We start from the raw sequence: 22073 nt of genomic DNA, 5'->3' as shown, positions 1-22073 counted from the left end.
TTTTGGATCCACTGTGAAAATATTTTAGAAATCATACAAATGCTTAATCCAGGAGTAGAGAGAGGGTGGTCACCTGTTCAGGCTGAGGTCGGGGGAAAAAATGAGCCTACCAGGGTGGTCCACAGACCTCCACATGAGCCCTAGCATCAGCACCTCCAACCAGCAGCACTCCAACAGGTGCACCTGGTCGAACAGGCACAGGTCCACAAATCCTGTAAAGACATAGCAGGGCCCGTATTCATAAAGCATCTCAGAGCGCTGATCTAGGGTCAGACTCAATCCATAGTGCTGAAGAGCTGCGCTACAGCACGTTTCAAATTTAAAGGCAATGTTCCCGCATACTGCTCACGGTAGACGCGGTTTTGTTGTTCGCAATGTAATAATGACACTTGGGGATACTTAAAAAAGTCATATTTATGAACAGCAAAAAGTGAGTAGATTATGGCCCCGTACACACTCAGGTAGAACTGATATACAACACATCTGACACAATGATTGTGACACCATTTATGTTTGTGATACATTGGAGTGTTTGTCAGAACAAAAATGTTTACACTACCATTGTGCACAACCTATTACTTCAATGCAGAATATCTCTCCACTGTATCACAACCGTTGTGTCCAATGCGTTGTACATCAGCTGCACAACTTAAGTGTGTACACGGCCATTTACATATTACCTTTTACTTTACTTCAACCCGAGCAGACAATGGGGTTCCACGGAATAAAGCAGGGGCAATGCTTCTCTAGCACAGAAAACTAGACATCCCAAACTACCCTATACTTTTTGCAGTGTCCCTTAGGAGTGTAGACTATAGTACATCGATGCTTGTTGCACAGTATTTGTATTTATTATTGATCCTCAATTAGCTGCTGCCAATGTTTGTGTTGCTTCACAGTCCCTGCTGTTCCATAAGGTGTATTTTTATCTGTTTTATTTATTATTATTATTTTAAAATCAACCAGGAGAGATTGACATGCAAAATTCATGTTTGCTCTCTGAGCCCCCCGAACCACATATACCCCAGGAGACATGGGTACAAATCCCGTTTCAGACCTTCCGTTGTCTTCTAAATCGGTCTTCCTTTTTACATTCTGACTACCTGAATATCACTGTTGAGAATAAGAGACAACAGTTGTTGAAAACAGGAAATTAGAACATTATTACACTGTTATGCCGGAAAATGTTAAGAAAAATGTATTCAATTGATTCAGGTTACTCAACAGTAGACTGTACTTAATGCTCTGTCACTCTGTTATTGTCACACCCATTGACAGAGGATACACATATAGGCTTTACATGGACACAGGAACACAAGACTTTTCGGCCTCCTGTTCATTGTGTCAATGTTTTATACAGTTTTTCTGCTGTACTCAACTTGTGCACAAAGAATGGAATAGAATTGAACATATGATGCTAAGAAAGTATTGTTTTTTAATTGTGGATAAAAAAACAGACAATAAATCAATCAACACCAACCTGGGATCTTCTTGGCCCAGCTGATCATGTGGACCAGCTCCTTGTCGGCCAGGTTGGTGAGTGACATCATGACGTTGGCCTCCGTCAGGGGCCTCCTCATGTCCTTCTGGAGGAAGATCTCCGGTGGCTCTGCCTCCATGATCCGGCCAATCAGCTGCTCCGGGGTTAATACTGTGGGGCAGAGTTCCTTGATTGGCTCGCCCCCCTCAGCGAGGACCCGCTTGGGCCCGCTAGCAGTGCCCCGGGTGAAGAAGCGACCCACGCGCCTCGGTTGATGACCCCGGTAGCTGCTGCGGTCGCGACGCATGCCTGAGGGAAAAAGGAGGTGTTGAAAAACAAATTATAGTCCCACTAAGCGCAAATCAGATGGGATGGTGTATCACTGCAGAATGCTGGTTAAGTGTGCCTTGAATTCTAAATAAAATCACTGACAATCTCACCAGCAAAGCAACCCACACCATCACACCTCCTCCTCCATGCAGAGATCATCCGTTCATCTACTCTGCATTTCACAAAGACATGGCGGTTGGAACCAAAAATCTCAAATTTGGACAGACCAAAGGAAACATTTCCACCGGTCTAATGTCCATTGCTCGTGTCTCTTCTTATTATTTGTGTACTTTAGTAGTGGTTTCTTTGCAGCAATTTTTTTGTGACGGCACTTGAAGAAACTTTCAAAGTTCTTGAACTGTTCTGGATTGACTGACCTTCGTGTCTTAAATTAATGACGGACTGTCATTTCTCTTTGCTTATTTGAGCTGCTCTTGCCATAATTTGGAATAGGGCTATATTTTGTATACCACCTCTTAAGAAGGAAAGAAATTCCCCAAATTAACAAGACACAACTGTTAATGGAAATCCATTCCATACTTCGTGAAGCTGGTTGAGATAATTCCAAGAGTTTGCAAAGCTGTCATCAAGGCAAAGGTTTGCCTACTTTGAAGAATCTCAAATATAAAATATATTTAGATTTGTTTAACACTTTTTTGGTTACTACATGATTCCGTATGTTTTATTTCATAGTGTTGATGTCTTCACGATTATTCTACATTGTAGAAAATAGTAAAAATGAAGAAAAACCCTGGAATGAATCGATCGGTGTGTCCAAACTTTTGACAAGTACTGTAGGTATTCAGACCCTTTGCTATGAGACCCGAAATTGGGCTCAGGTGAATTCTCTTTCCATTGATCATCCTTGAGATGTTTCTACACCTTAATTGGAGTCCACCTGTGGTAAATGCAATTTATTGGACATGATTTGGAAAGGCACACACCTGTCTAAATTAGGTCACACAGTAGACAGTGCATGCCAGCGCAAAAACCAAGCCATGTGGTCGAAGGAATTGTCCGTAGAGCTTCAAGATAGGATTGTGTCGAGGCACAGATCTGGATAAGGGTACTAAAACATTTCTGCAGCATTGAAGGTCCCCAAGAACACAGTGACCTCCATCATTCTTAAATGGAAGAAGTTTGGAACCACCAAGACCCTTCTAGAGCTGGCCGCCCGGTAAAACTGCGAAATCGGGGGAGAATGGCCTTGGTCAGGGAGGTGACCAAGAACCCGATGGACACTTTGATGGCGCTCCAGAGTTCATCTGTGGAGATGGGAGAACCTTCCAGAAGGACAATCATCTCTGCAGCACTCCACCAATCAGGCCTTTATGTTAGGGTGGCCAGACAGAGGCCACTCCTCAATAAAAGGCACATGACAGCCCCATGACAGAGTTTGCCAAAAGGCACCTAAAGGACCCCCAGATGAGCAACAAGATGATCTGGTCTGATGAAACCAAGATTGAACTCTTTGGCCTGAATGCCAAATGTCAAGTTTGAAGGAAACCTGGCACCATCCCTATGGTGAAGCATGGTGGTGGCAGCATCATGCTGTGGGGATGTTTTTCAGCAGCAGGGACTGGGAGACTAGTCAGGATCGATGAAAAGATGAACAGAGTAAAGTAGAGGGATCCTTAATGAAAACCTGCTCCAAAGTGCTCAGGACCTCAGACTGGGGCGAAGGTTCAACCTTCCAACAGGACAATGACCCTTAGCACACAGCCAAGACAACGCAGGAGTGACTTCGGGACAAGTCTCTGAATGTTCTTGAGTGGCCCAGCCAGAGCCCCGACTTGGACGCGATCGAACATCTCTGGAGAGACCTGAAAATAGCTGTGCAGTGACGGTCCCCATCGAACCTGACAGAGCTTGAAAGGATCTGCAGAGAAGAATGGTAGGAATTCCCCAAATACTGGTGTGCCAAGCTTGTAGTGTCCTACCCAAGAAGACTTGAGGCTGTAATCACTGCCAAAGGTGCTTCAACAAAGTACTGAGTAAAGGGTCTGAATACATATGTGAATGTGATATTTCCGTATTTTTTCTCTCGATAAATTTGCAAACATTTCTAAAAACCTGTTTTTGCTTTGTCATTATGGGGTATTGTGTGTGTGTATATAAAACGATTTAATCCATTTCAGAATAAGGCTTTACCGTAACAAAATGTGGAAAAAGTCAAGCGTTCTGAACACTTTCCGAATGCACTGTACTGCAGGATTTTGTTCCAACTAGGCACCACACGTGACCAACTGAGCCAATTGATCAGTTCAGGGATAAATTCGCCGAACTGATCAATAAATTCAACACACCTGGTGTTCCAGGTCAATTAAATCAAAAACATGACGTGCCTGCAGCACTCCAGGGCGAGGATTGCCTATGCCTATTTTAGAGAGTCTGTTGATAAATTCAAATGAAAGGTACACTAAATTTAAAGGGATGGCTTTAGATACATGTATGGAAAACCCTAGTGAATGAAAACTCCATGAGAACATCTATTGGCCAGCCAGTGGGAGTGTTTTCAGCTCTATTTCTGTATTTTATTTATTTATACATTTGTAAAACCCTTATGGGGCATTGAGTGTAGATTGACGAGGGGGAAAAAAACGACTTAATCAATTTTAGAATAATGCTGTAACAGAACATAAATGTGGAAAAAGTCAAGGGGTCTGAATACTTTCCGAATGCACTCTATATCTCACAGATAGAAAGATAGGGAATATCACCACAACGATTAATGGGCAAGTGTCTCTGACAACAATAGCGGCTGTCTTTTTCCAGTTTACGATTCTACGTGTTGAATCGTCACAAAGAGCCACAGTTCGCCGGCACCCAGCAGGTGGTCACTATGACACACCACTGCGACGGCAAGCGAAAGGACGGCCACCCTATGCTTTCTAGACTTCAGTCGTCTTGCATGAAGTAGCCTTGTACTTTGCTATCTAGGTTTGGATTTCAAATCAAAATGTTCATCTTGACGAGGAAATGTGTGATCAACAAACAATGAAATGACAACCGTACCAACCTGTGTCTCTATAGCAACTGAACCGTAATTTATCTTGGTACAAACAGATCATTACATTGAAGGGAGCAAAACATCCTAGACATCCACCTGATGCACAAGGCTCACAGAGTAGAGAAAGCAAATAGCAACTATATTTCTTGTCCACTTGCAAACGTGTGTGAATGTGTGGGTCCCCGGGCGAGCATGTGTGTGAGTATGTAACTATATCGTAGATTCAGTTTTTTTGTGAGAGCAAAGTCTAGCCAGTGGGGAATATTCACATATCAAAAATGAACTATTTCTAAGGCACTGGACACAAACATTGGCCACACACTGGACTATATAGAAGCTGTATGTATTTAACGTCTCAGAGTAGGAGTACTGATCAGGATCATTTTTGTCGTAGGTCATAATAAATATGATTATATGTTAGGGCGGGGGGGGCTTGATCTGAGATGCTTTGTGAATAACACCACTGGCAAGATTAGGGTGAGGATGTGAGGATTAGGGTGTGAAGGAGGTAGAAGACAAGGAGGATAAAGGGAGGGAGGGGTAGTAAGGAAAGCGAGAGAGACACGTACCACACTTTGTCATGCCCACTTCGTAGCACTTGCGGAGGCGGCACGCCTGGCAGCTCTTGCGGCGGTTCTTATCGATAGTGCACTGGTTGGTCGCCGGGCAGATGTAGTCATTGTGACCTGAGAGAGAGAGAGAGAGAGAGAGAGAGAGAGAGAGAGAGAGAGAGGGGGTTTACAAAGGGTAGATAGGGAGAGAAGAGATAAAAGGAATATAAACATTTGTTTAGTTTTATTCCATGTGTACATTGGCAGCTAAATACAAGAAAACAAATGTAAAAGGTCAGAGTGAGAGAGAGAGAGGAAAAGTTCCTCTACTTCAGGGATGGGCAACTTAAAACAATCTGAACTCATGAGGGAAGGCAGTTGCTCGTGGGTCTGTGTACCCACATGTGCAACATCCCCCCTCCCCCCACCACCACATTGGGAACAAAACATTTTTACAGACCCCTCTTGACAGTGGAGAGAAAGAATGTACGTTTAGAGTTCATTTCGTGCAATTCTACATATTTTGCCATGGGGTGGAGAGAAATGAGAGAGGACTTTGGCAGAGCATTTCCTGGCTTGTCTCCTTTTAATCCCTTTAAGATGTGAGATTCACACACAAACACACATGCACACGCGCACACACACACACACACACACATTTTCAACCACTCCACAAATGTCTTCTTAACAAACTATAGTTTTGGCAAGTCGGTTAGGACATCTACTTTGTGCATGACACAAGTAATTGTTTACAGACAGATTATTTCACTTATGACTCACTGCATCACAATTCCAGTGGGTCAGAAGTTTACAATACACTAAGTTGACTGTACCTTTAAACAGCTTGGAAAATTCCAGAAAATTATTTCATGGCTTTAGAAGCTTCTGATAAATGATGTCAATTAGCCTGAGTCAATTGGAGGTCTACCTGTGGATTAATTTCAAGGCCTACCTTCAAACTCAGTGCCTCTTTGCTTGACATCATGGGAAAATCAAAAGAAATGAGCCAAGACCTCACAAAAAAAAAATGGTAGACCTTCGCAAGTCTGGTTCATCCTTGGGAGCAATTTCCAAACGCATGAAGGTACCACGTTCATCTGTACAAACAATAGTATGCAAGTATAAACACCATGGGACCACGCAGCCGTCATACCGTTCAGGAAGTAGACGCGTTCTGTCTCCAAGAGATGAACGTACTTTGGTGTGAAAAGTGCAAATCAATCCCAGCACAACAGCAAAGGACCTTGTGAAGATTCTGGAAGAAACAGGTACAAAAGTATCTATATCCACAGAAAAACGAGTCCTATATCGACATAACCTAAAATTCCGCTCAGCAAGGAAGAACCCACTGCTCCAAAACCACCATAAAAAAGCCAGACCACGGTTTGCAACTGCACATGGGGACAAAGATCGTATTTTTTTGGAGAAATGTCCTCTGGTCTGATTAAACAAAAATAGAACTGTTTGGCCATAATGACCATCATTATGTTTGGAGGAAAAAGTGGGAGGCTTGCAAGACGAAGACCACCATCCTAACCATGAAGCACGGGGGTGGCAGCATCATATTGTGGGGGTGCTTTGCCTCAGGAGGAACTGAGGCATTTCACAAAATAGATGGCTTCATGAGGAAGGAAAATGATGTGGATATATTAGAGCAACATCTCAAGACATCAGTCAGGAGGTTAAAGCTTGGTTGCAAATGGGTCTTCCAAATGGACAATAACCCCAAGCATACTTCCAAAGTTGTGACAAAATGGCTTAAGGACAACAAAGTTAAGATATTGGAGTGGCCATCACAAAGCCCTGACCTCAATCCTATAGAAAATTTGTGTGCAGAACTGAAAAAGAGTGTGCGAGAAAGGAGGCCTACAAACCTGACTCAGTTACACCAGCTCTGTCAGGAGGAATGGGCCAAAATTCACCCAACTTATTGTGGGAAGCTTGTGGTAGGCTACCTGAAACATTTGACCGAAGTTAAACAATTTAAAGGCAATGCTACTAAAACCTAATTGAGTGGATGTAAACTTCTGACCCCCTGAGAATGTGATGAAAGAAATAAAAGCTGAAATAAATCATTCTCTACTATTATTCTGACATTTCACATTCTTAAAATAAAGTGGTGATCCTAACTGAACTAAGACAGGGAATTTTTACTCGGATGAAATGTCAGGAATTGTGAAAAACTGAGTTTAAATGTATTTAGCTAAGGTGTAAGTAAACTTCCAACTTCAACTGTATGTAGATTGTCCCAGTTGAGAACTTTTGACTGACAAAAACTGACAATTGATGAACAATTTCATCCGTGGTCATGCATCTCAATGTGGCCGTATCCTTACCCTTTTGTTCTATCCTCAATATTTAATTTCTTTTTCAGCATATAGTGGTGCTAAATGCTTAGGCCGGGATTCAATCCGATCACGTTTTGTCGTTAACGTGCCATTTAATGGTCATTTCCAACATGCAGCGTTTACAGTGAATGTGGTTTCTGGGAACGCAGAAACATTGTCTTTAAAATACATATCGTTGACAAAGCACGATTGGATTGAATCCTGGCCTTGGTAAATCTGGCCCAAAGATAGCAGAAGAAAGACACCCAATAGGATTGACAACACAAGCTATCTGTGAGGACTGTCACTGATGACCTTATATGATTAGTGGTAAATAAGTTGTAAAAGCAGAAGGTGTTTCTGATGTGAAATTATCTATTGAAGAACCTCACTATTTCCCTCTTTCCCCCTCTTCATCTCGAGTAGGTGTGGGCAATGTTACCCTATGAGGACCACTGTGGGTGCAGGTTTTTGTTCCAGCCAACCAGTCATATGTCCAACTCTACTCATTACTCACACACTTTGACTAGTTGAATCAGGTATGTTGACACTTCACTAAAGCTGCAGAGTTGTGTTTGTGTGTGTCCTATTCATGAATTTATTTAAACTGCTGAAAACACTCCCACTTGCTGGCCTATAGATTTTCTTATAGAGTTCTCATTCAATATAGTTTTCCATACATTTATTGAAAACCATCCCTTTAAATACCTTTCATTTGAATTTATCGACAGACCAGCTCTCCAGGACAGGCAACCCTCGTCCTGGAGTGCAGGCACTTAATGTTTTTGATTTAATCGACCTGGAAGACCAGGTGTGTTGAATTTATCCCTGAACTGATCAATTAAATCAGTTGGTCACGTGTGGTGCCTAGTTGGATCAAAATCCTGCGGTACAATTCCTACGGAACTCCAGGAACAGGGTTGCATAAACATGCACTAGAATATATGAAGAGAGCGGTTCAAAATATTTCAGCGGTTGTGTCACACTTCAGAATCTAAATCCAGAAGTGGAAAGAAAGCCATCGAAATATACAAATACTTGTTTGTTATTTGGGAAAAAATACTCTGATCTTGTGTATTATTTAGGATTAGGAAAGTTCTGCATTTTTGGGGGGAGAGCCTTTCGGCACAAAATATATTGGTGAATCAATAATACAGTGGTTTGATTAATCTTGAAAGTTGCCATATTCAGTTGTTCCATCCCTGAAACAATAGGTTTCATATGACTGGTGTCACATGTCTCCAGCGATCATGAAGGTAAAATAGATCTAAAACAATTGTCATTGATATTCACAATCCCCTTGTCCAAACGACGTACTCATTTACATTGGGGCAAAAAAGTATTTAGTTAGCCACCAATTGTGCAAGTTCTCCCACTTAAAAAGATGAGAGAGGCCTGTAATTTGCATCATAGGTACACTTCAACTATGACAGACAAAATTAGAAAAAAAATCCAGAAAAACACATTGTAGAATTTTTTATGAATTTATTTGCAAATTATGGTGGAAAATAAGTATTTGGTCACCTACAAACAAGCAAGATTTCTGGCTCTCACAGACCTGTAACTTCTTCTTTAAGAGGCTCCTCTGTCCTCCACTCGTTACCTGTATTAATGGCACCTGTTTGAAGTTGTTATCAGTATAAAAGACACCTGTCCACAACCTCAAACAGTCACACTCCAAACTCCACTATGACCAAGACCAAAGAGCTGTCAAAGGACACCAGAAACAAAATTGTAGACCTGCACCAGGCTGGGAAGACTAAATCTGCAATAGGTAAGCAGCTTGGTTTGAAGAAATTAACTGTGGGAGCAATTATTAGGAAATGGAAGGCATACAAGACCACTGATAATCTCCCTCGATCTGGGGCTCCACGCAAGATCCCACCCCGTGGGGTCAAAATGATCACAAGAACAGTCAGCAAAAATTCCAGAACCACACGGGGGGACCTAGTGAATGACTTGCAGAGAGCTGAGACCAAAGTAACAAAGCCTACCATCAGCAAGGGCATTGAAGATGAAATGTGGCTGGGTCTTTCAGCATGATCCCAAACACATCGCCCGGGCAACGAAGGAGTGGCTTCGTAAGAAGCATTTCAAGATCGTGGAGTGGCCTAGCCAGTCTCCAGATCTCAACTCCATAGAAAATCTTTGGCGGGAGTTGAAAGTCTGTGTTGCCCAGCAACAGCACCAAAACATCACTGCTCTAGAGGAGATCTGCATGGAGGAATGGGCCAAAATACCAGCAACAGTGTGTGAAAACCTTGTGAAGACTTACAGAAAACGTTTGACCTCTGTCATTGCCAACAAAGGGTATATAACAAAGTATTGAGATAAACTTTTGTTATTGACCAAATACTTATTACTTATTTTCCACCATAATTTGCAAATAAATTCATAAAAAATCCTATAATGTGATTTTCTGGATTTTTTTCTCATTTTGTCTGTCATAGTTGAAGTGTACCTATGATGAAAATTACAGGCCTCTCTCATCTTTTTAAGTTGGAGAACTTGCACAATTGGTGGCTGACTAAATACTTTTTTGCCCCACTGTACCTAGCTCTTATCAATTTGTAAATTACATTGCATGGAGAATGGGGTTATTTCTATCTAAAAAAAAAATTCGGTTGATGTTGTTCCGGACAGGTTGCTCAAGCTTATTCATCGTAAGGTGGTGGAATTATGAGGGAATTAAATCAAGGTCAGAACACAGACTATGTGTAGACACACCTCCTCCACACCTTCATGTCTTTGATCTCCACCCCAAACGGATAACGTGTGACGAGCATGCTATTCTCCTGCTTAAATTCAAGGTCAGAAAACGGGTTGAGAGAAAAGTGCATAAAAATAGAATTGTGTTCCATTTACGCATGTTTAACTCGATACAGAATTCCACCCTGCAATACCTTCAGAAAGTATTCATACCCCTTGACTTATTCCACATTTTGTTGTTACAACCCAAATTCAAAATTGATTGAATTACAATTTCTCACCCATCTGCACACAATACCTCATAATGACAAAGTGAAAACATGTTTTTACATTTTGTAGCAATTTCTTTGTAAACGAAATACAGAAGTATTTCATTTACATAAGTATTCACACCCAAGTCAATACTTGCGATTACTGCTTTGAGTCAACTTGGGTATGTCTGTATCAGCTTTGTACATCTGGAGTTAGGGATTTTCACCCCTTCTTCCTTGCAGATTTTCTCAAGCTCTGTTGAGCGGCGATGAAAAGTCATAGTCAAGTCTTTCCACAGATTTTCAATGGGATTCACGTCTGGGCTTTGGCTCGGCCACTCAAGGACTTTTACATTCTTGTTCAGAAGCCATTCCAGCTTGCTTTGGCTGTATGCTTGGGGTCATTGTTCTCTTGGAAAGTAAATCTTTGCCCCCAGTCTGAGGTCATTTGCACTCTGAAGCAGGTTTAAGGTTTTCACTTTATTTGGCTCCATTCATTTCCCCCTTTATCCTTACCATATTTTGCCTTGTGATCTCAAGAGTCTTTCACATGTCATTTTGCAAACTCCAGGCGTGCTGTCATGTGTCTTTTTCTCAGGAGTGGCTTCCATCTGGCCACTCCCATAAAGCCCAGACTAGTGAAGTGCTGTAGAGAATATTGTCCTTCTGGCAGGTTGTCTCATCTCAGCTAAGGAACTCTGTAGTTCTGTCAGAGTGGTCATTGGGCTCTTGGTTACCACCCTGACCAAGGTCGTTCTTTCCTGGTTGCTCAGTTTGTTTGGACAGCCAGCATTAGGCAGAGTCTGGGTCGTTCCATATTTTTTGGAGGCAACTGTGCTCTTAAACTTTCAACACTTGAGAAATAGTTTTATACCCTTCCCCAGATCTATGCTTCATCACAATTAAATCTTGGAGATCTACAGACAGTTCTTTGGACTTCATGGTGTAGTTTCTGCTCTGACATGCACTGTCAACTGTAGGACCTTGTATAGACAGGTGTGTTTCTTTCTAAATCATGTCCAAGCAATCACAGGTGGACTCCAATCAAGCTGTAGTGACATCTCAAGGATGATCAAAGGAAATTGGATGCCCCTGAGCTCAATTTGGAGTATCATAGCAAAGAGGTATGAATACTTACTTACTTAATGTAGATATTTCTGTATCTAATTTTTAATACATTTGCAACAAATTCTAAAAACATGTTTTTACTTTGTCATTATGAGATTTGGAATTCAGGTTGTAACACAACAAAATGAGGGGTCAAGGGATATGAATACTTTGAAGGCACTGTATGTGCATGATCTGGAACACTGAGCCCTTACTACCTTGGATGCTCCTCTTGAAGAAAGCCTTGCAGCCCTCGCAGGACCACACCCCATAGTGGTAGCCCGACGCGTAGTCGTGACACACGGCACAGAAGTGCAGTTCAGCCTTCCCTTCCAGCGAGATGACCGTCTCCTCACCCTCCTGCGAGCGCTTCCTCAGAGGCTTGCTGTCCGTCACACAGAGAGAATACAGACAGCAAAGACAACATGACTGATGATGTTTTGAAAACCATACAAAACAAGGGTAAAACTTTATAATGACATTCATGAATAAACCTTTCAAAGTTCCCCCCTCCCTTCTGACCTTACTGACTCACCATCACAGATCTAACAGGACTGGATAGGTGAAAGCAATATGAAGAAAACACTGTAAATATAATCAAATTCTTGTTCTGTGGCGGAAACCAGATAGAGAAATGACTCACACCTATCTAGTCCCTTCGCAAAGAATAGGCTCTGAATTTTCTAATGAAATGCAGCAGTTGGAGGTCTGCAATGTGTGGGGGCTTTTGCCCAATTTATAAGTAGAATCAGGTTTGTTAGTGCTTGGCTAGGGCAAAAGCCTGCAAGGAGTGAAGAAACTCAGTTTCCTTCCTACCTGCTCTCAGATAGGGCGTGGGGCTCCGCCCAGGACACTCGGGTTGGCTGGCCTTGCTGTGGGCGAGATTGGGGCCGATGGTGCAGAGACAATGGAGGCCCCATGTGAGCTTGGGGGGGCCAGAAGAGGGAGGGACTGAGGGACTGGTGGGTGGATGGGCAGTCAGAGAGCGCGGGCCCAGCGTAGCTCAGCAGAGTGGGGCTGTAGAAGGACAAGGGGTTGAAGTCGTGCCCGATGTCAGTGTATGGCGAGGGGATGCAGATGGGGTGGGCCTCCATGGGCAGCGCCGGGGACGGGGCGCTGAAGATGGGCGAGAGGATGCGGCCACCGCGGCCAACATGGCTGGGATCCACTTCCTGCAGCTTCAGAAGGGTCGCAGAGTCACGCTCTGGGAGTGGAGACGCAGCCATTGGCGACTGCGGGAGCTCTGAAGGCACGCCAGGGAGTCTTCTATATTGTGACATCAATGAGACACACCACTCCCAGTAGGAGGATGACAGTGTCCCTTGAAGCTGATTTAAGGTCAGTTGTGAATTTTTCCTTCATTAATGATTGAGATTATAATTGGGGGAGGAAAAGCTGATCCTAGACATGTGCTTATGGTCCCAACTGTAGGAGATCTCAAAGCAGGCTTTAGCAGAGGTCTATGAGAATTTTAGCAAGACTCGACTATAGGAAGTCTACAAGAGGATCTGGCTGTAATGCATCATCAGCATGGAACACGGTTTCAGGGGTTGTGTCACCAGACATGGACGTGGCTTTTTCCCAGAATCGATAAGTGGAGTAGCAATCCATCCGTGTATGGATCTCTGACATCAAAAAATGACACAATGGCAGGGTCTCCGATATCAGGGGATTCCAACTGAAGGGAAAGAGAGAAAAGGATTGTGTCAAACAGAGCACTTCACTAAAACATCATACATTAAACTCAAACAAATTATTAAGAGCCAAGAACATTCTATGCACAAAACCGAAGATGTTCCATAACTTTTTTTTTGTATTTTTAAAAAAGGGGACTGCACTATCCAATCTCCTTTAATTTTTTAAAATTCATTTTATGACAGGACAGTTTTTCTGCCTACTGAATACGACCCAGGTTTTCAACACTACTCAGATAACCTCCACAGCTCCACTCACTATAGCACTCTTTGTAAATGAGACCTTATTCAAGTACTGACAGTGGCTACAGACATAGTTAACATCTCATCAAACCATGAAGAATATTGTCGAGTATTGAAAAATGAAAACGATCAAAGGTCAAAGACTAAACACCTCCCTCTACAACTGGATCCTGGACTTCCTGACAGGCCGCCCACCAGGTGGTAAGAGTAGGTAACAACACATCCGCCACGCTGATCTTCAACACGGGGGCCCCTCAGGGGTGCGTGCTCAGTCCCCTCCTGTACTCCCTCTTCACTCATGTCTGCATGGCAAGGCACGACTCCAACACCATCATCAAGTTTGCTGATGACACAACAGTGGTAGGCCTGATCACCGACAACAATGAGACAGCCTACCAGGTGATGTCAGAGGAAGGCCCTCAACATGGTCAAAGACTCCAGCCACCCTAGTCATAAACTGTTATCTCTGCTACTGCACGGCAAGAGGTACCAGAGCGCGTCCAAAACGGCAGGTTGACAATGTCAATGAAAACACTTCCAGTTGGTCAGTGCATGCTCTGAGTACATATCCAGCAGCATACCACCCTGCATACCACTGCTGGCTTGCTTCTGAAGCTAAGCAGGGTTGGTCCTAGTCAGTTCCTGGATGGGAGACCAGATGTTGCTGGAAATGGTGTTGGAGGGCCAGTAGGAGGCACTCTTTCATCTGGTCTAAAAAAATATCCCAATGCCCCAGGGCAGTGATTGGGGACACTGCCTTGTGTAGGGTGCCGTCTTTCCGATGGGAATTTAAACAGGTGTCCTGACTCTCTGAGGTCATTAAAGATCCCATGGCACTTATTATAAGAGTAGGGGTGTTAACCCTGGTGTCCTGGCTAAATTCCCAATCTGGCCCTCAAACCATCACGGTCACTGAATAATCTCCAGTTTACAATTGGCTCATTCATCCCCCTCCTCTCACCTGTATGTCTGGCCTTGTGAATGTTGACCTGTTTAAAGGTCTTTCTCACATCGGCTACGGACAGCGTGACCACACAGTCTTCCAAAACAGCTGGTGCTCTCATGCATACTTTAGTGTGTGTGTGTGTGTGTCTCGAAGCTGTCTTGGAGCCTGTTGGTCAGACACTCGATGCTCCAATACCACTTGCCAGATGATAACAGAGTGGCTCAGGTGACTGGATCATTGACGATCTTCCGGGCCTTCCTCAGAGACCGTCTGGTGTAAATGCCCGCACACACCCTCTGTAGAGCCTTGCGGTTGACGGCGGTGCAATTGCCATACCAGGCGGTGATATAGCTGGTCAAGATGCTCTCGATGGTGCAGCTATTAAACTTCTTGAGGATCTGAGGGCCCATGCCAAATTTCTTCAGTCGTCTGAGGTTGAAGAGGCACTGATGCGCCTACAGTGTCGGTGTGATTTGACTATGTCAGACCCTCTGTGACGTGCACGCCGAGGAGCTTTTGACCCTCTCCACTGCAGCCTCGTAGATGCAGATGGGGGCGTGTTCACCCCTGTTTCCTGTAGTCCGCGATGGTTTTGCTGATGTTGAGGGAGAGGTTGTTTTCCTAAAAATGTGCACTTTCCCTTTAATACCCTTGACACCATTCACACAAAGTTAGCTCAAGGCTCGAGCAAAGATGTGAGAGATGAGAGGCATGGGAGACTAACTGAACTCCTAATTTTTGAAAATCAGCAATATTTTGCGTAATGTTATCACAAACAATGTACTCGGGTAGAGAATAGATGTTGGCTTCAGCTGTAAGCTAGCAAGGAAAGTTTGCCTACAAAGCTGGAAGCTACTGATATCTTCCAGCCTTGCAGTGTTCTAGCCTGTACTGGACATTGTTTTGGGAACAGTAATTAACAGTTTCAACATTTATACATGGTGTTTTGCATTATTCAAGTGTGATAACTTCTGCGCTGCATAAGTGGTAATGCAGCCCAGACACCCATGAGGAATTACTGAACTCACTGGAAGGCTAGCAATAAGTAAGTGGAGCAGGCACGGTGCTCTCGCGCTGTACGGGGACATCAGCTGTGCTAATAGACAGACTTGATCCTCTCTCAATCAGTAGACGACGTGAGATACTTGACAGAATAAATTATATTACAGAGACATTTCTCATGTTCTAGTATCGAAAATGTACTGTTTCGGTATACCATGCAACCCTAAGCTGATATGGTCCTTAACCCGCCTCTCAAATCACCTAATGATGACAGAGTGCTACAGGGCAATATACATTTATGCAGGTTACCTTTGGTTGCTTGGGTACAGGGACAATGGTGGACATCTTGAAGCAAGAGGGGATTACAGACTGGTTAAATATGTCCTAAGAAACACACCAGCCAGCTGGTCTGCGCATATCGGATACCATCTGGAGAGTATTCACACGGGTGAAAGTCTTACCCACGCTGGCCACACCGATCTCATAGTCCTCTTGAGCAGCGGGGGCCCTCGTAGGAGGATCGGGGTTAATTCGACAGGAGAATTAAAAAAAACATTTAGCTCCTCTCTGAGAGAGGCATCGTTGTTCGCCACACAGCTGGTTTTCCCTTTATAATCCATGATCATTTGTAGCCCTTGTCACATGAGTTTGGCGTCAGAGCCTTTACGGAACCAACAGAGCGCACACGCATACACAAAAACATAGACAGGGTTGGGGACTAATTACAACAAAAAACAACAACAAAAAACTTACATTACCACCAAAAATATTGTTGATCAGATTACAGATACTTTTGAACAAATTTATGATTACTTCTCGGATTACTTTTCAATTCAGAAATTATTTGACACCTTTCTGATCTCAATGACATTCAAATCAGCATAGGAAAAAGGCGCAAGTTTATGTTTTTCAGCCCGAGAAAGTCACGAGACCACTATGATGACACATCAAATGTGCTTGATGGATTGTGGGGAAAAAAGCAGGAATGGACCTTTTTTAGGCTATAGTCCAATCTGTCTTCCAATGGTGCGACTGCTGTCGGCATCCAAAGATTATCCAACTTGATTAAACGCTTGGAGATAAGAATGACAGCAGTATAGCCTACGGGCGATACGGATCACTTATTATTAATATCTACATACAGCATTGTTATGAATCACACTGCTCCACTGTAATTTAGCTATTTACAGATGTTAGTTGTTGTGCATGGCTGATCACAAATGTAGGCTATATGTGTATTTTAACCCAATAATGGTTGAATATAAGAACTATAAACTGCCTATAAAGAATTGTTTTTGATAGGTAAAGATATAGCATAATCGTATTATTGTCTGTAGTAGAAAGAGGTGGGTTAGAAAAAGCCTACATAACCATCCCTTAAAGTCAAATGCAACATCCATGTATGGCCAACTATGTTAATCTCCAACATTGATTTATCCTGCAATAGATCGGTAATATTTATTTTGTCATCTTCTAATGCCTCTTACTGAGTTTGGGTAATCCAAAAGTTACATTACTGATTACAAACTGTTAATTGTGCAATTGATAAATACTGGGTCTTCTCCGTGTATTGATTGATTGTGACACTGCAGGACGTCTGACTTGGTGCAGGTCTCACATTACGACAGTCCAGTGCTCTGAGTGCAGTTTTTATGGGAAGCCAGCCAAAATAAACGTACCTTAACCCCAATGGGTAGACATATATAGAAACAAAAAACAGACAGACACATGCAGGGTCATCTCTAGCTACTAAGCGTGGCTGGTAGGGGGCCCACTTTTTTAGTAGGAAAATCTGGTGGGTGAACCAGATAATTACTGATCTTACTGACTAGGTGGGTTCAAGCCCGGGTCTCATGCACACTGCAAAATTGTATTAGCCTGCTGAGATAACGGCTAGGCATTTGTTTATGGAGCTAATGTAAGTGTTCAGGTCTCAGTTAAGAATTACTACTACCACCTTACAATGGCAAACCAGGCAAGCACAGCTAGATTATGTAGTTGAAATATACTATACCCAGGGCTGGTGCCATCCCCTAGTGCCATTGCGGCCTTGAGCAAGACATTTAACCCCTAAACTGCTGTAAGGGTGATTGATGCTGTAAGGCTGACCCTGTGCTGCTACCAGCCTTTTGTGTAAATAGTGTGTCAGAAATGTATGCACTGTGACAGAAGACATACCCACATTGGTGTGTACACACAGACACACACATGTTTCAGACGAGCTCAGGTAGCAGGCGTCTGTCACCTTTTATGACCCATGTGTTGCTGGGAAACACAGTTCCAAGGAGAGGTTAATCATTCTTAAATGTAAATCATTGTTTAGTGTTTCCCCTTAGCAAAGGCTATATGGCACACTTTCACTGCTACTTCAACAGGCTAGGAATATGCACACATCCCAATGCCCAAAATGTAAACATAGCTGAAACCATCCCATCACGTTTTGGACGCATGACAGGCTGACTACACCACTCGCGTCGCGTGTGCGTGAATTTTGCAAAATACATTTTGAAATCTATATTATTAAATTGAACCCACACTGCTCGTGCGCGCCAACGAGCGTCTGCATTGCCATGGGCTAAAATATAAGTCAGTTCTATTTCTGATGCAGTTCGCGCTGCAAGTCCTGCCTCTCCCATCTCCTCATTGGTTTATAGAAGCAGGTACACACGTGCCATCTCTTCATTGGTTATACCCACGTGGGTGACTGAAAGACGAACGAGGTCGGTGTTGCACCTAATTTATGAAAGTTGCCAATCGCAATATAAAGTCAAGAAAAGAAAAAGCCTAGGAGGAAGAGAGATGACTAGAAATGATTCGGTTGCCCGTTTTATGTGTGGATTAATTGTCAGAGTAGAGGACCTTGTCCATTTCAGGTAAAATAACAACTCAATGTTTATATCCCAGGACAAATTAGCTAGCAACAGCAAGCTAGCTAAATTGAACAAATCAGCTAGCAAGTGCAAGCTAGCTAGCTAAATTGCCATAAAGGTTTAATGCTTTTCGACCTGTCCCCAAATTAATGTAATTGGTTCAGAGTTTGTTTTGATATTTTAACCTGCGTGTCGTGATCGCGATTGGTGTGGTGGGACAAAATACATTTATGCACGATGGCGCACGTGCGCAGCCGGTTTGGGTTCCATGTGAGGCAGTTATGACAGCTAGCAAAATAGGACAGGAGCAGTAGAGCAGAAATGTAAACCAATTTAATAACTCTATTAGCTGGTTAGCTAGCTACTTTAATTATCTGTGGTGTAAAACAAATCACTTACTGACAACAAGCGCTCCTAGGGCTTTATTTTAACTAACCTAATGCAATGGTAAATCTTAGTGTTGGAGGTAGCGCTATACTGTAGGTCCAGGGGTTTGTCAGAAATATATCCCACTCTACCCAGTGTGAAGCCTTCCACGGTAAATCCATGTCCTCTACAAATGTAACAAGAGATTAGCGACAAGGAGGAGCCATGAGGTCGTGTTGGTTCGTTTATACACCGATTCATGCTGCCGCTACCACTGTTGCTGTGCAGTCGGACTCGCAAGTCACCAATTCCCGCCAAACAGTGTATGCTCGCTGCCCTCTGTCTCAGGGTGTTCAACAGCGATTTCTCATTTAGTCTTGTCCGTCCCAGCTTGAGTACAGACGAGCCAGTGTATTGTCTAGCTGTGCTATTTCAACACTGAGAACTCTGTCTAGAATAATACATCGGTCTTGAATAAATCCACATGTAGTCTAGAACTGGGAAGATAAATCGGAAATTTTCAACATCGACCATATGATCACTTGTCGCAGGCATTTTTCTGATAGCGTTCATTACGATAAGTAGACTATTCTAGAGAAATGTGAAGTTTGAAATGAAATACGTTGGGTGATTAGGTGATATATGGGTGATTTGTTAATGGGACAATTGATGGCAACAACCATCAAACTAGTAGCAGTAGTTTAAAGGATACATTCTTTTTTAAAGTATCATTCTATTTATCGTTATCGCATCAATTCAGGACATTTTTCGCCATATGGATTTTTGGCCCTATCGCCCAGCTCTAATGTAGTCCAAGACTTATTCTTGTTTTTTGGAAATTATCAGATTGCAGTGAACAATATATTTTGAGCACAGTTCGGCACCAGTTCTGCATTTTAAATGTAAATTTTGATCTAGATTTCTCTGGTCTAGATTATCAAAATCATACACTTGAACTTGGCCCTTGCAAAACACAGGCAATAGAGGACAAACATATAGCAAAATCATACAGTCATACAAATATTCATTTTTTTAAAATGTTATAAATCCAAGTTGATTGAAGTTTGGGATATTAATGGCCTTGGTGTTTTTTGTTGCCAATTTTAAGTATTTTTTATACATAAAGCACAATTACTAGAGCATTCTGCATCCTTAATTATTATTTCAGGGCGAAAGCACATGAAGGGGGACTTTTGGTGTTTCGTTTGAAGCAGTGACCTTGCCTTGAAAGCAGCCTCCCCACTACTCAGTCCTGAAAACAGCTGGCAATGAAGCGTGAGAGAGCAACTCCCACCTACTAAGCCTACTGAGTATGGATAAGATACAGGGCCAACACCATCTATAGAAGACCAACCAACACATTTACTTTCCCTATTTGGAGAGCTTTGCTGCACATTAGCCCAATCTAAAGTGCTCGGCAGAAGATTCCTAATGGACAGACTTGTGCACACTGGCTATTCAACCCCAAAAAACGGCACCTCATCCCACATGCCTGATGTTATAACACCCACACTAATCCAACATCACCTTATACCATCATGCCACTACTTGGCCAATTCAGAGATACAAGAAACCCCAGCCTCGTGCCCCTACACATTACAGCACAACTACAAAACCCAAATGTTTGTGTTGGCTTTCTCAGCAAATGCCTAGGCTTTAGCTCAGCAGGCTAGCACAGACCCAGCAACTCCGAGCCAAATTGAACCCGGGAATAGATAGGATATATAGATAAAAACATCAAATGTCATAGCAGAGCTGGCAAAAAGCACATGTGCCTTCACACCGGAGATCAGGGTTCAATCTCCCCTTTAAGAATCAACTATATGTTTGCATTTGTTGCACATCCATACACCAAATTACTTTCATCTAACCGTACCCAAAAATGAAAGAGGTGAGCCAATAGCCAGCTAGACGGTTACTTGCCTGAGCATTTTCTACATTGAATCCATGCTTCTGAGGCTCTCATCTGCCTCACTGAGCTTACGTGTGTAAAACTACTGGGGAGGGGTGCAAGGACCCTTATCCCTGAGATACTTAGAGGAAGTCGAAAAGTGTACAGTACTTAATTTCACTCAGCAAAATGACTTAAGAGGTACTTTGGACTACTGCCCTGAATATCCCTAAGCCCACTAACTCCAATCCCAAACCATATTCACCTCCCAGTTTAAGTATCCACACTCCACTAGCTGAAAGCACACAGCTTCTAGAGAAAATCTGCTCAAACCAGTCATGCACAGGCGTTGCCGTTTGAAGATTTGTACAGCGCGTTTCTCAATTACAACCAAAACCTCATCCTTGTTGTACTGTACCAGGCATTCGCTGACCCAAAAAGACTGAAAAGTAATGGTTGGAGATTTGACCTTGGGGTTTTTTTTTTTTTTACAAAAACAGGACACCCCCACATATAGGTGTCACACCCTGACCATAGTTTGCTTTGTATGTTTCTATGTTTTGGTTGGTCAGGGTGTGAGCTGAGCGGGCATTCTATGTTACATGTCTAGTTTGTCTAGTTCTATGTTTGGCCTGATATGGTTCTCAATCAGAGGCAGGTGTTCGTCATTGTCTCTGATTGGGAACCATATTTAGGTAGCCTGTTTGGTGTTGGGTTTTGTGGATGATTGTCCTTGTTACCGTCTCTGTGTTACTTTGCACCAGTATTAGGCTGTTTCGGTTTTCGTGGTACGTTTTTGTATTTGATTCGTGTTTACTTTGTTTCATTAAACATGGATCGCAATAGCCACGCCGCATTTTGGTCTGACTCTCCTTCACCTAAAGACAACCGTTACAATAGGCCAACATGCTTCCTAGAGCAAAGGCATTTGTCTAATTTACAACTACATGGCATAAGGCCAATAAATCCTATGAATTTTGACTGTGTTCCAAGATCCCCAAATAGGCTTGGCTGATTCTCAATGACATGTCAAAGATGAGAAGGAAAGAACAGAACATGACAAACGATAAATGGGAGAAACAAAAAGGTTGTTGAGAATATTGATGACAGAGAGGGAGACGCCATCATCCATGTATATGGGTAAGAGTCTAGCTAGCTACATTTTCAATTATTATACATTTCAAATTTTGTCAGAAAGCTAACATTGCACCTAGTTGGTTAGCTACCTGCAGAGACTAATGTGAAGAACAACTTGACCTGCACCTAAGTCAAATTAGGATATAACGTTAGGCCAAC

At 42.8% G+C, this 22073-nt stretch overlaps 1 protein-coding gene across 1 annotated transcript in view; it reads right to left on the bottom strand.

Moving 5' to 3' along the window:
• The window catches only part of esr2a (estrogen receptor 2a), a 31816-nt gene that overhangs the window by 3327 nt on the left and 6416 nt on the right, over window positions 1–22073 (bottom strand). The window contains exons 2-6 of the mRNA XM_035794019.2: window positions 12582–13443; window positions 11984–12150; window positions 5390–5506; window positions 1481–1789; window positions 74–212 (exon numbers count right to left, since the gene is read on the bottom strand). Of these exons, the coding sequence (XP_035649912.2) occupies window positions 74–212; window positions 1481–1789; window positions 5390–5506; window positions 11984–12150; window positions 12582–13045 (1196 nt within the window). The 5' untranslated portion in view covers window positions 13046–13443. The remainder of the gene's footprint in view (window positions 1–73; window positions 213–1480; window positions 1790–5389; window positions 5507–11983; window positions 12151–12581; window positions 13444–22073) is intronic.

The sequence above is a fragment of the Oncorhynchus keta genome, chromosome 19 (genome assembly GCF_023373465.1).
Source record: "Oncorhynchus keta strain PuntledgeMale-10-30-2019 chromosome 19, Oket_V2, whole genome shotgun sequence".
Classification (NCBI taxonomy): domain Eukaryota; kingdom Metazoa; phylum Chordata; class Actinopteri; order Salmoniformes; family Salmonidae; genus Oncorhynchus; species Oncorhynchus keta.
The sequence above is the reverse complement of the archived record's forward strand: the minus strand, read 5'-3'. Positions and strand labels throughout refer to the sequence as shown.